Raw genomic sequence first — 14,352 nt, 5'->3', positions numbered from 1 at the left:
TACTCATTTCCCATTGGCTACCGAGTCCCGACAACATGGTCGAAGCCAATACTATGTAAACTACTGTGTAATATACTCTGTAAAATACAACACTGATTGCATGAGAAATAAGACATGGGGTACGTACACATCTTCCCTTCCCTTCTTTTCCCTTCCGCTTTGAGAATATCCATTTTTGTTTCGAGAGAGAATTTTTATTTTTTCTCTCTTGAACGTGACTTGGTTACTTGTGGGGATGGATGGATATTGATATTTGTTGGAGTTGTATTTTTATTTGATTTGATTTTGGTATGGTTAATTACTGAAGAGAGGTGGAGAGGTGGAGAGGTGTATAGTGAGGGTGCTGTACTTTTTCCAGTACGGATCCGAGTAATGAGATGTGCGGAAGGATAATGCTCAAATGATGATGATGATGATGATGATGATGTTTTGCGCGAGCGGGAGGAAGGTGGAAGTTTATGATTGATGGTAAGTGTGGTATATAGATTCAAATCAACGCGTTCCTCACTGGTGCGTATTAAAACTCGAGATATGACAGGAAGATTAATGTGAGATTACAAAAGCTGACTTTGAGGGTATTTACAAAAGAGATAATTTGCCCGAGTATATCCATCCATCCATTGCTATCCATCCATGATCATTCAAAATTCCATTCCTAATCCATTGCTATCCATCCATGACCATTCAAAATTCCATTCCTAATCCAATACCTAATTATCCCTCAATAAAACGTAGCCCAAAACTCACAATGAGTGATTTTCAAGCCATAGAAACATGACTCAGAATACTCATACTCCCTTTACTCGCTCTTTTCGGCACCATGAATGTATTGTTTCTCCCTCTGTCCCTCTCCGGCTCTCCCTTTTCGATATCCTCGTCTACCGTCTTCTCAACCCTCACACTATAACTAACTTCCTTCTTCACCACCCACGGTTCCAAAACCCTTTCCTTCTCCCCCTGTATCGGTAAGATATGATCTTCACTCCCCTTATCATCGATCGGCATCCCATCACGCGAATCCTTCAGCCCCAAATCATCATCGCTTATCTCACTAAACATATGATTATTCTGTATCGATTTCCGCTTATTACTATAGCCTGACATCTCGAAGGTAGGAGCCGTGGAGCCATTTTGGGTGCTGAAATTGCCGGCTCTAAGACGCACGAAGAGGGGACGGAGGAGTGGGACTGAAGAGGCGATTACGACGAGATTGGATTCGACTCTGTTTTTGGAGGGTCAGGAAAGAGTTATCTGGGAAAGTGCAGGGAAAAACTTACTGTACCCAGACGAAGAATGGGACTGTGTTGTCTGGTATTGTTAGCGGGTTGCTAGTCGATGAATATTGTGATACTTACAGGTATAATCTCCTCGGTTGGCAAGTACACGAATATACACAATTTTCATGATGACTCCCACAAAGGCGCTGCGAGAAGCTTGAATTAGAAGATGTGGTAGACAAGGCACAAGTAGAACTTACAGCAAACTAAGACTTAACAAGAATACCAAGCCAAATTTCGTACGACGATTCATTTGTAAACTCCACAACATTGTTGCTGGTAGACAAGTCAAAAAAAGATCTGTGAGACCATTCCAACTCGTATGTGCGTAGCCAATATACTAATTTGTCATTAGAAATGATTCCAGCGGTAATGATGTCTATACTCACGGTTTGGTAAGACTCGGGCCAGCATGAAGACACAATCGATGTATCCCACAAAGCTCGAATATCATTACATTGAACGTACAATGTGACGACAACAACACAATTTGGAATAAATTGTACCCAAAATAAGGTCCATAGAGCTGCGTGCTTTAATTTAGAAGTTCCAAATAGCTGTAGCATGAGGATAATGAAGGACATCCGACCAAAAGTCGAGCCCATGACACCTGGCGCACACAAAGTTAGAGAGTGATCTTGTATTAGAGACTCGTACTGAAGTAAAATTACCAAAAGATTGCCCAATTGCGTTATATTTCATTGCCTCAATCCTATCAAATGGATCGAGATATGCGTAATGTCGTCCCCATCCATAGTGATATTGCACTGTGATCAAAGCTGCCATGGAAGAAATAGTACCCTTCATCATTAGTCAAGACCCGTGGCTCACGAGGTAAAGAACATACCATCGATACAACGACCAAAGCATCACTAAGTCCCAGTTGACGGATGATGAATCTTTGCGTCATGCATCTTGCGATAACGACAGTGATTGAGACAGCATTGAGAGCCCAGATCACAGCCAGACCTTTTCCGCCTGTAGACTGAGTTAGCGACAGCGAGCCATTGAAGATTTGAAGTAGCTCACCGATATTAATATCAGGCCCCACAGTCGCCATGTTGGAACGTCGATTTTTACTTACTCAAAGTATATCTCGATCGACAACCGAAAGAGCGGGGTCTAAGCAGGTAAAAGTAAACATTGGGAAGCCATATCGCCACGGCTTATTTGCCGGGGCTCATAAAGATCCATCAATCATAGAAGCCACCAAGAAAGACCGGATGAACCGTTTCTTCCCTATCCGTTCGTGCCTTGCAGTTTCTGCTTGGGTAGCGACGCAATGTGATCGCGGTTTGAACAAGCCATTGTCATTCGTGAAAACAGGCTCAAACAAGGACTGCAGGGAGATACGAAGCCTCAAGTGATTAAGCTTAACCACCAAAAACAGAAAGAGTAACCGCGTAGGTTCGTATTTCGGTTTATATCGATCCATATTAAAACAAGGGACATGAAATTTCGTCTCAAGGAAAAGTACCGTGCGTGCAGGTGGATAAATCCACATGTGGAAAGGAAACCGTGCGAACAAGCCTCTCAACCGAGTTGTAATCTTGACCCACATCACAATCTGACATACAGGCCCCAGGGGTATCAAAATCTAGCTGCCCTACAAAGGAATCGTTCTCCGGATGCTCAAATCGTTCCGGTCTTCGAAACACGGCTAAATGCTTTCCTCACAAATAATTGATCCCCACAAGCACTTTGCAACAGAAAATTATCGAATGATAATCCCTAGAATACATCCGCATGCAACTCTCGAGCTTACGACAGCTTGCATCTGGTGTGGTAGGTTAAGAGATTCATATGAATTTTTGTAGACAATGGGTTCGGCAATCGTTGGCTCGGTGTTAGGCGATAATAATTGGTACCTGCATCTGACTGACTGTTATCGTATGAAACCTTCAGTCTTCTGGTGGATACGATTCCGACTCCATGTATAACTGGGAGAGCACCTGGCGCTTCCCTTTCCCCGTACGCCAAATTGGCCAATATTGTTTAATGTTAATGATTGGGTATGTAGAGAGAGGATCCAGAGTCTTTCGACTCAAATCACGATAAGCAGGCTTGAGAAAAGCGGACGACAAGATGAGAAGTGTAATCGGCTTTAACCGAACACACTTGCTCAAAGGGGCCACCCTGATTTGTCTTCGGATAGAATCAAGTTCGCGCAAGTGATCTCTGAATGTGATAAGAAGCCCTTTACTCCACATAACATAGACATTATAGAGGAACATAAGCGGATCCATTGCTATAGCAAATGTATTGTATGGAAAGCTCGGAGAACGCATACCACCACCCATCATCCACATTGTTATTCGAGTTGCATATTAAGTCACAAAATGTAAGCAAATCCAGTAACTGCCGTGATGGAAAAAACATCAAAAGATACCCTACTTCCCAAACCGGGTATTGCACAGCTAAATCCCTGATCATATCGGGATTAGAAGTGCACCTAGAGGAATTTGAAAACCATCTCGTGATTCCAGGCCTTGCCAAATAAAAGAGTGAATTCTCCGACGCATAAGAAGCTCCGATATATAATGTTCCGAGATGTCTAGGTACCTCAGGCACATGCATACAAATCAATGTTCATATTCGGCCACGACTACCTGAATCGGTGGTCCTTCCTTCTCAGATATCTGGAATAGGAATTTCAATGTAAGCGAGCCAGACCAGATTGCCCGGATTCGACTCTCGGGACGCATAAAGATGCTAGCATCTGCAATTTTGGCGTATGGATCACTTTGCGACAATCTGTCCATTTGAAAAGATGCGGGTAATATGTGGAGTAACGCTGATACGCGTTGCTTCAATTGTCAGTGAGCTGCGCGGGGAGTGAAGGACTTCATGGTTTCAAATGTCGCCGAGAACTAAAACCAGCAAATGTATTTAAGCTAGTGTGGACATTGCAGGTGAGGGATGAAACATAGGTGGGCACTCGCCGCCCGAATCACACTGGATTGCTAAGCTCACTGGACTGGACAAAAATCATGCTGTTTGTTGAATCTTATACTTGGTCCGAATTCTATATGCTAATTATATTTGATATTATATCAGTATCTGTCGGCATTCTTCGCTTTCTGATTACGGATTAAAGCCATGGCAAAGTCGATGGACTGTGTGTGTAGTACTTTGGTAGACACAACAGGAAGCTGAGTACCTCGGAGCGGATGTTGATCACGCTTTTCTGACCGAATCATGTTATCGGTTGACCTGCGAGGGAGTGAACTTCGTGGAAGACTTTTCAATCGTCAGGTAGTATGCTCTTGGGATCGAGTCCAATCTCTTCACCAAGTTTTCTAACGACGGTCTTCAATGCCGTGCAGGCTGGACTATCAGGCCAAGCATCAAAAAAGCTCTCGCCATAATCGCAAGACATCCCAATTCGAGGATCTAGTGGTACAGCTCCCAGGAACGGAATATTCATCTCTTTAGCTAAAGCTCTCGCACCTCCCGTTGTTGCTTGGAAGATTTGACTTTCGTGTGTGCATTTTGGGCAGACGAATCCTGACATATTTTCTACGATCCCCAATACCTTGATCCCCGCCTTCCGACAAAAATCGATTTCTTTTCTGACGTCCAACAGTGAAACTTCCTGTGGCGTTGTAACTACTAAAGCCCCATCTACGCCACTCTCCTTGAGAAATGAATTCACGCTCAAATGTTCATCACTGGTTCCTGGAGGTGTGTCCACCAATAAGAAATCCATCTCTCCCCACTCTACATCCTTTAAGAATTGCTTGATCAATCCATTTTTCTTCGGTCCTCTCCATATCACGGCATCGTCTCGATTGGGTAACATAAACTGCACACTCATCACACCCAAGTTCTCCATAACCCATACTGGACTCCAACCTGCACCACTAACATGTATCTGCTCCGTTTCCACTCCCATCATCTTGGGTATACTCGGTCCACAGATATCGGTATCCATGATCCCTACTGTATTATCTTCATTTGTTGCGAAGGCATGAGCAAGTAAGCTTGTAAATGTGCTTTTTCCCACACCACCCTTCCCCGATAGGATTAAGACTTTATGTTTGATGCCAGCGAGACGTGCGGTTATAGCTGGGATATCTGGATCGGGACCCTTGGGTGCAGATGCGCATATAGCTTGGTTGGGACAGCCAGCGCAAGAATCTGCCTTTCCCGCAGCTTCGGACTCTGGACCGGGACAATGTTCTGGTTCTGGGGCGACAAGTTTGGGAGCATTTTTGAGAGGATTCGAGAGGACGTCTTGCACAGCATCTGGCCTTTCCTCAAGAGATGGAGCCATAATTTACTGCGACAAAATCAGAATAAAGTTGTTAATTACTTATTGAATGTAAAATGTGGGATGGTTGATGGGATAATAAAGTCGTAGGATGTTTACAAAGCAACAATGGAATTTTGCTAATGATAAGATTGGTTTATAATATCAGTGACTTAATTGGTAAGGCGGTGAATGTGGGCGAGGTTGTTTCTCCGATTACCGATTACCGGCGGGGTAGCATGAATCCATTAAATTCATCGCTTTCTGAACCCGTCCATCTCTATCAGATTCTTTTCAACTCTCCAGCTATGAAAACAACATATGGATTGAGAAGCCAGTCCGTCTCTTTCCCAGAACACAAATTCTAAGACTCTATCAAATTCTATACTCTCTCGCCTCTCTTTGTCGAAATGCTTATCTCATCATATGGAATTTGCCCGTGAATCTACAGACAGAAGCACTGTTATATTAGCTGAGCATATTCCAGTGCCTAGTCGAAGAGGTTCTCGGAGAGATCGACATCTGTCAGACATTGAGCGAAGGCCTCGGAGAACATCATGTCGAAGTCTTCTACCATCTTCGGGTCAGAGCCTTGTACCTCTCTTCTGTCACTCCCGTTCTGTGATCGGGTTTCTAGCTCGTTCGTCAGCTTTGGCAGTTCTAACACCATTACTTACCCGTTGGTTACAGCCTCAAACGTTCGAACGAATATGGAGTTTCGATGTTGCAGGGTCACACAATGAAATGAATTGCTTGATGTTTCCGTCATCGCGAAGTTTACCTACCGACGAACGAGACCCTGTATCTGAATACACTTTAGCGTTCATATGCTCTGGCGGATAAGGTCTTCGCCCAGACGGAGGTGGTCAAACTACACTTTGAGTCTTGTTACGGATGCCAACCCCCACGACTAAGACTCTGTTGGTGAACAACGGTAAGACATCACTCCCGAGGGAAACGTAGAGCAGGCACGGTAACCTTACAGTCTTTCTTATCATCTGGATATTCTCCGTCACTTTCAAGGGGGCAGGTCTCTGATTGGCTCCGCTCCTGGTGACTACGTATCAAAAGTCCGAAGCTCGATTGCAGAAATGCTACAGTAGTGTTTTGTGAGTAACACGACAGATCAGAAAAACGTGGATGATAGGGGATGGCAAGGTGAGACGGGATCCTTCCGTCAAGCCGAGCCTTGTACAGAGGATGAATCTGATATAATAAACTTTACAATTTCAATGTTCTCCATCTTTCCCCAGATATGATTTTGGTCGGTTACCAAAAAGAATGGGGATTTTCGAAGTATCCTTGACCATGCATAGAAAATCACATCATTGATCGTCCATTCGACTGGATCTTTCACATGTCAATTAATTGGCACTTGATTCTATAGAATTCCATCTGAATTTTTTTGTTGAGAACCATCTCGTGCATAATTAGATTGAATACGGAAGAACATCGTGTGTGCTGGCAGTTTCCGCGGATATCAAATAATCACCCACGGAAAAACGATGGAGAGTGTCTTGAAAGAGAGATAGACAAGTGCAGTAGGTAGCGATGCACAGTATTGACAGGATCTGATTGATTAGATAGAGAAGAGAAGAGAAAACGGTTACAAAATCCCCCACGCGTTTCCCCAACTTTCATGGACACATCAAACGGAAAAGAAAGAAGAGATACATAAAATATGTCATACCTTCCTCAAAAAATCATTCATACATACACACATCCTGCCGAGTAGCGACTACCTAGTAGCTACTACTTCATCGGCATTCTCGTGATTGATCAATATGACAAACAAAATCCATATTCATATCTAAACTGGTCCCGTACATCCCATTTACCAGCCAGAATTAAATGTAAAACTGCCGTATTCTTTGTGGTGAGCAATATCATTCGTCAGAATCACCTCCACTCTGATCGTTTCGGAGAGGTGCGAGGTGCAACTTTATTAATGAATGAACCCCATTGAATTGAACTCGAACAACCTTGATCTCGCAGAAAAGGACAGCATCAGCATACGGTTCAACCCACTTCTATTAATTCAACATTTAGAAACATCTATTTGCTTAGCATAAATACATGCTAACCTCCACTTCACCTACATTCTTTATACCAACGTGTTGTTCCTTTGAAAACGCTCAGAACTCCTCGATTGTCAGATCTAAAGCCTCAACGACATTTGGCTGCCGTTTTCAACACGGCAGAGTCCATTCGACATGAGTACTTCTTCCATGAAGTCCCCAGACTCGAATGGCTTACGGGAACGAATTAACAATGCTCCTACCGCAAATGAGGATTATATGACAGCCCGTTGCGGTTCCGAGCCACCGTCCGAAGACTTCGAACTCGACAAAGGCAAGAAGACCTTTGGCAGAACGCCGGATGGTACCGGTAAGTGAAGAATTTATTCTGACGATTGCACATGCCAGTATCAGTTAAGAAACTCGAAGCTAACAGGTCTATAGTATTTACAGTGCCCCAGACTCATGATATGGTTTCTCAATTGCTCGATCCTCGACAGCCCAAGAACCTCTCTGATGTAATCGTATTGGTCATACTTGCCCTCCACATATTCGCACTTTATGCGCTTCCTAGTTCACTGAAGAGACCAGTGTTCGCAGTCCTGTTCCTTTTCTGGCGAGGATGCTACAATGTTGGCATTGGATATCTCCTTCACATCCAATCGCACCACAAAAGAATAGTAGCATGGGCAAAGAAATGGAACCTGTTTGAAAACCCAATTACGGGCAAAAATCCTCGACCATGGTTGTACAAATTGATCAAGACTGAACTAGAGACTAAAATCCCAGAAGATTACAAATTTGAGGAAGCTCCCATTGAGTATAATACATGGCTAGTCTTTCGAAGGGTGGTGGATCTCATTCTGATGTGTGATTTCACATCATACTGTCTCTTTGCGATTGCTTGTGGAGGCGCACCATCTGATGAAAGTCTGGTCATGTCAACACTCCGATGGGGTGCAGGAATCATACTCGTTTTATTCAACCTATGGGTTAAGCTTGACGCACATCGAGTCGTAAAAGATTATGCATGGTATTGGGGTGACTTCTTTTACCTCATCGATCAAGAATTGACATTTGATGGTGTTTTCGAAATGGCACCCCATCCAATGTATTCTGTTGGATATGCTGGTTATTATGGGATCTCAATGATGGCTGCAAGCTATAGCGTGCTAGCAATCTCGATCGTTGCACATATGGCTCAGTTCGCATTTCTCCTCGTTGTGGAGAATCCTCACATCGACAAAACATATAATCCTCCACCTCCCAGAAAGCACCAAGATAATCCAACCCCAAGCGACATCGATCATGCAAATGCACTGGCATCAAGTAAAGAGGGTCTTGAATATAGTGTAGATTCATCACCCACACAAACACCTCCACTTAATACTACCCAACCATTAGCCGTCCATAATCTCATGGGATTGGGCAACATTGATCTTTTCCGAATCACAGATGTTTCTATCCTCCTACTCCTAGGTTACGTCTTTCTCATTACTGCTCTCACACCCTCGACTCCAGTTTATCAGGCACTTTTCGTAATCAGTGCTATATTCTGGCGTTTGTGGTACTCGGTGGGTCTCGGAATCATTCTTGATAGACAATCGAACAAAAAGATGTGGACACGACATTTCGTCAAGTATGGTGATAGCACAGAAGAAGCTTGGAGACAATGGAAAGGAATGTACTACTTAAGCATGACAATGTGCTACGCAAGCTTCATTGCCGCAACCTGGAAGATGTACTCAATGCCATCGGATTGGGCCTATGGTCTTGTTTTGTTACGACATGTGCTGGGTGCTGGTTTAGTCTCGCTTCAGCTTTGGACGGCCATTAGTATCTATGAGTCTTTGGGTGAATTTGGATGGTTCTTTGGGGACTTTTTCTTCGACCACGCTCCCAAACTCACATACAGCGGCATTTATCGATACCTTAACAATCCAGAACGTATTATTGGGCTTGCTGGTATCTGGGGAGCAGTTTTCATCACCGGCAGTCGAGCTATCTTTTCCTTGGCGCTTCTCAGTCACACGCTTACCCTTGCGTTCCTCCAATTTGTCGAAAAACCTCACATGCAGAAGTTGTATGGCCGAAATCTTAGGTCAGAAGCTGGTCTATCAAAGAGTATCAAGAGATCACTGCCACCTCAAATCAAAAAATGGCATGGCAATGTTGATAGAGTTCTAGAAGAAACGGGTCATTTTGTCGAAGAATTTTTAGATGCTGCTCGACCGAAATTTGCGGCGGGTGTTTCAACCATTTTCAGAGATACCTCTGCGCTCTTCAGTCAATATCCTGCTCGTCTAACATTGACAAGGATTGCACCAGATTTGGCCGGTTTCGATCCCAGAGATTACTCTGTTACGATCGAGGGTACATCGTTTGACTCGGCTATGCACAAGCGTACTACTTCTAAAGAAGGAATCACGGCTCGTCTTCCACAAGAACGAATGGACGGATTCAAACCTCTCGTTTTCGAATATGGTGCACCGATCAAAGTGAAATGGACAGCACCAATAAAACACAGCAATGCTGATTGGGTAGGTATGTATATGGTAGCTGACAATGCATCTCGAGAAGTAACTCGAATTCCTTCAGCGGGCCGTTGGGTTGCCACGGTTCCTAATGAATACGAATCCAGCCCAGCAGACAAAGGTATTCTCGTTTCAAATAGGTTTGTTTCGGGCGCAAAACGTATAGATGGCTCAACTCAAGATTACATGGAAGGAGAAATGATTTTTGAGGGCGACAAACTCTTCTGGACCCAAGGAGTTTTCGAATTCCGTTACCACCACGATGGCAAACACAATGTCATGGCCATCTCTCTCCCATTCGAAATCCGCATCCCCCGCTTCGACGACGAAAGCTCAAACTTAAACATTTCCCTTGATTCTGACAACTCTCAATCTCAATCTCTCATCCGCAGCGCAGTCGAGCAAGCTTTACTACCTGTAGTGCGCAATTGTTTCGATCGAGACCCAGATATTGCTCCTAACTCTGTAGATGAAAGTTTCGGGGTATTGGTCGCAAGAGATGGAAAATTCCCTAGACGCGTAGTTCATGCTGTTCATTACATGTTTGGTATTGAATTTGCGCCTGAGGTGGTCAGAGCAGATGGAAATGTGAGGAATTTGGCCTGGAGAATTTGTAATGCGAAGCAGGTATTGGTATGCAGATTTTCTCAAACTCGTCCGAGGTCACTTTCTCGACCGGCGTCATTACGTCAAAATACTTAAGTTTCTTTTCGACTTTCATTATTTTCATTCTTCTCGACACATCGATTTCCGAAACGAGCCATTAGTTTTGGGACTTTCATACAATTTTTATTTCCATCCTTATTTTCTTTACTATGATATCCTGGGGTTTAGACGGAACGGTTCGAAGCAATTCGACGGACAAGATTGGAGAAAGTATCAAATTTAGAGAGAATAGGCATTGACCAACACCTTCGCAGGCACCATATAGCATGTCGCATTCCAAGGGGACGAATACACCTGACGGTGAAGGGGAAAAGGCTTAAGCAGTTAGTTGTAGAGTACGTGAAGAATTTGGGCGGAAACGTGCCAGTGGATGATTATATGGAAATGATATTTACATGATAGATTTCCAAGAAGATATGGCATGGGAAACGGGGCAGGATGGGATAAATGTGTGGGTAATAGTTGAAGTATAGATACCCTGTATTGGCTTGGTTGATTTAAACTCACGAGCATTATATTACAAAATCAAAAAGAATAAGGTTCACAGACGAGATATAGTAGTTTAATTTTTGTATATTTCCATTGTTGGAGATTTATTGTGAATGGGCTCATTATTGATATTGATGTTGATGTTGTATTTGTCGTGATTATCCGTATATTCACGTCTAGCCAATCTATCTATCTGTCTATGTAGCCAAGTCCAGCCCAGCTAACCTGGAAACCCAAGCAGATGAGTAATAAGTAGTAAGTTTCTGCTTGATATACAATACGCGAATTATACAATTTTGTAGTATCTGTCTGTTCGTCCGTACGTCCCTTCCTGCTCTGCTCTTTTTTGTGGATTTTTTTCTCCTCTAGTGTGTGTGGTTTATTTGTATGATTTGTTCGATCGCTTGGTTGTTCCTTTGCTCGGTCGGTCCTTCTCTCTTTCCTCATTATCCTGTATTGTACAACTTTTTCATTCCTTCCTTCCTCCCTTCCTACCTCATCACCCCATTACGGGCTACTGTCACTCTCTTCCTTTCTTCCGACTTTAATTTCAAACCTCAAATTCGAATTCCACTCAATCTCATTCCCCAAACCTCAAGCCAAAACTAAATTCAAAACCCACCCCCCGCCAAACCAACCCCACGCAGCGGTCGCGAGAGAGAAAACGATGACGAATTGGAGGAAGAGAATTATGGTTTCGTGTGCTTCTTCATCATCTTCTTCGTCGGCGGGGTTGGTATTGGAGTTGTGATTTGGGTAGTCGAGCTCCCAGATTTCGGAGCCGGGGAGTTCGTGGATTGTGGGGGTTTGGGTTTGAGATGGAGATGAGCAGGGAAGGTTCTGAGGTTGTTCTGGTGGAGACTCAGTATCGGAATCGGACTCGGAATCGGAGTTGTAGTCGAATTCCCAGATTTCTTTGTAGGAATCATTTTCCTTTTTCTTTTTCGTTTTTGCTGCTGGGTAGAGACATTCGATGATGTTGAGAATGTCGGGGAGATCGGTGTCGATAGATGGTGGGGATGTTGTTTGGGTTGTGATTGTGGGGGGCTTGGGGGTATCTGGAGTGTCCTGTGTTTCGTTTTTGGGTTCCACAGGTTTCTTGCCGGATTCGGATGTGAGGATTATTTTTGGGGTCGCTTTTGGGGTGTTTAGGATCTTCTCATCGACTTCCTTGACTTCTGATGTCTCGTTGTCGCTCTTCGAGATTATTTCTGTAGGGGGCGAAATCGTTTTGAGATCTGAGGAATCCGCCTGTCGAAATGATCCTACCTCTTTAGACGCAGATAATTTTTCATCCTTGACATCCAATTTCCTTTGGTCATCTTTGGGAAAGATCTCTGGAGCTATCGGAGCCTTTTTAAGGTCAGAAGAAGATATCTTTGAAAATAGTCCTGACATTGCAGACGAAGACAATTCTTCAAATTCCTCAAGCCTTTTGATTTGTTCAGATTCTTCCGATCTTCTAGGCTCTTTTCTTACTTCATCTCTGTTTGAAAATGTGCCTTCGGATCCATGTTCATCCCCGGAATCCTCCTCACTACCAGACCCATTGAATTCAAATTCAAGACCCATTCTTTCCCCCACAATTTGGGAACTCCTGGTACCAAAATCCATTTCCTCCCAAGGCACTCCCTCTTCCTCGTCCAATCCATCCAAACTCATGCTTAGTCCCATGTTTTTGACTTTTCTTTTAAAAGTTGCCGCCACCTCTTTTTTCACCATCTTCAATTCGCTCTCTAGACTTTTCATTCTCATGTCATCGGTGAAGGCTTTAATCTCCTGAGCGGCAGTCTTTTGAGCCTTTGAAAGCTTGTCACAGTCTTTGCGCATTTTTTCAAAGCGCTCCCGATCTTTTGAAAGCTTATCAGAGTCGTTGCGCACTTTCTCAAAAAGTTCCCGATCTTTCAGCTGGGATTGGTGTAGTAAGTGAGCACGACGACCATGATCGTAGGCACGTCGTCTGATGGAGCTAGTGAGCGTTTTACGGATCTGCTCCAGATTATCATAGTGGTGCGATGGATGGGAAGATGGATTTTGTACTGTGAAGGTTGTCAGTTTGAATTTTGTGTATTTGGAGTCAAGTGATTCAGAATTGCCTGAAAGGTAGTTTTAAGATTGAATGAAGAGAAGGGAAATCTTACCGAGCTTTTGAAAAGCCTCTTCAATTTCCTCAGTGGTAACCTCAGGAATCTCTGGCAGTCCAAGAATATGGTAGTACGACGTAGTGTACCGACTTGGCACTTCGGGTTTCACTGCGGAAGTTGGCACGAATTCAGGTTCGGGTGATGAGTTCCGGTCATAATCTATGAATTGATCGGAGGTGGTACCGATCACAGGAGCTGTCGCTGATCGTCGTGCTAGAGGTGGGACTGGCACAGTCTTGACATTCATGGAATTTGAGCGAGCTGATTGCCAAGTTTTGTATCTTTTCATCTCTGTTGGAAGAGGAAGAGGCAGTGGCCGTGGTGTTTGTTGGGAGGGAGAGACTGGTGGAGAGGGAAGATGAGATTGTTGTCTTCTTTGGGCAGCCATTTTGATTTTGATTTTTGCTTTGATTTTTGTTATTGTCAAAGTATTGATAGGTAGAATAAGCTAAGTTGATATGATCAGATAATAGAATCCAAAGTGTGACAATTCTTATCACGGTGCAAAGATAATTATTGAAGATTGCTAAGTTGTTGAAATGGGAAAAGTAGACTTTGTCGTGACTTGTAAATCTGGTCCCGTTCCTGGTATCTTTTGCAATTGTAGGAAAAGTTGTAGTGAAGAAGAAAAAACAATTGCCAAGAAGATCCTTTTATGGTGGAAACGAAAGATGAGTGAAGAATAATACCGTATTGACACACGCGCTACTGAGGGGAAACACTACAGTCGATGAAGGACTCGTACTAGCGAGATGTAAATGAGAAGAAGAGGTTGAGTGAATTGCAATTTGTGGCGTACGGTTCTGGTGGGGTTGCGTGACTTGACTTTGAAGGTGGAGTGAATTTCTCTTTCTTTGCTTTTTGGAAGTTGGTGCGGGGAAGTAGGAGTGAAGTGTGGAGGTTGGAGTTTTTTGTGTGGTGTAATGTGATGTGATGAAGGTGAAGGTGAAGGTGAAGTGAAGATTGAAATTT

At 43.6% G+C, this 14,352-nt stretch overlaps 4 protein-coding genes across 4 annotated transcripts; 1 reads left to right on the top strand and 3 right to left on the bottom strand.

Moving 5' to 3' along the window:
• Positions 1–759: 759 nt before the first annotated feature.
• Bfra_005878 (putative integral membrane protein) lies at positions 760–2,337 on the bottom strand (the record flags this gene model as incomplete). The annotated part of the gene is made up of 8 exons (XM_037336253.1): positions 760–1,222; positions 1,278–1,308; positions 1,356–1,423; positions 1,478–1,617; positions 1,667–1,887; positions 1,949–2,078; positions 2,125–2,255; positions 2,307–2,337. 8 exons carry the CDS (start codon positions 2,335–2,337, stop codon positions 760–762), a joined length of 1,215 nt encoding a protein of 404 aa, XP_037191463.1.
• Positions 2,338–4,521: 2,184 nt separating this feature from the next.
• Bfra_005877 (putative cytosolic fe-s cluster assembly factor nbp35 protein) lies at positions 4,522–5,553 on the bottom strand (the record flags this gene model as incomplete). The annotated part of the gene is made up of 1 exon (XM_037336252.1): positions 4,522–5,553. The coding sequence occupies one exon, from the start codon at positions 5,551–5,553 to the stop codon at positions 4,522–4,524; it is 1,032 nt and encodes a 343-aa protein (XP_037191462.1).
• Positions 5,554–7,742: 2,189 nt separating this feature from the next.
• Bfra_005876 (putative phosphatidylethanolamine n-methyltransferase protein) lies at positions 7,743–11,067 on the top strand (the record flags this gene model as incomplete). Its single annotated transcript, XM_037336251.1, has 3 exons — positions 7,743–7,917; positions 7,992–10,714; positions 11,002–11,067. The coding sequence occupies 3 exons, from the start codon at positions 7,743–7,745 to the stop codon at positions 11,065–11,067; spliced, it is 2,964 nt and encodes a 987-aa protein (XP_037191461.1).
• Positions 11,068–11,830: 763 nt separating this feature from the next.
• On the bottom strand, positions 11,831–13,768 carry Bfra_005875 (uncharacterized protein; the record flags this gene model as incomplete). Its single annotated transcript, XM_037336250.1, has 2 exons — positions 11,831–13,275; positions 13,378–13,768. 2 exons carry the CDS (start codon positions 13,766–13,768, stop codon positions 11,831–11,833), a joined length of 1,836 nt encoding a protein of 611 aa, XP_037191460.1.
• Between the last annotated feature and the right edge of the window lie 584 nt (positions 13,769–14,352).

The sequence above is a fragment of the Botrytis fragariae genome (genome assembly GCF_013461495.1).
Source record: "Botrytis fragariae strain BVB16 chromosome Unknown tig00000075, whole genome shotgun sequence".
Classification (NCBI taxonomy): Eukaryota; Fungi; Ascomycota; class Leotiomycetes; order Helotiales; family Sclerotiniaceae; genus Botrytis; species Botrytis fragariae.
This window is presented reverse-complemented; position numbering and strand designations above follow the sequence as displayed.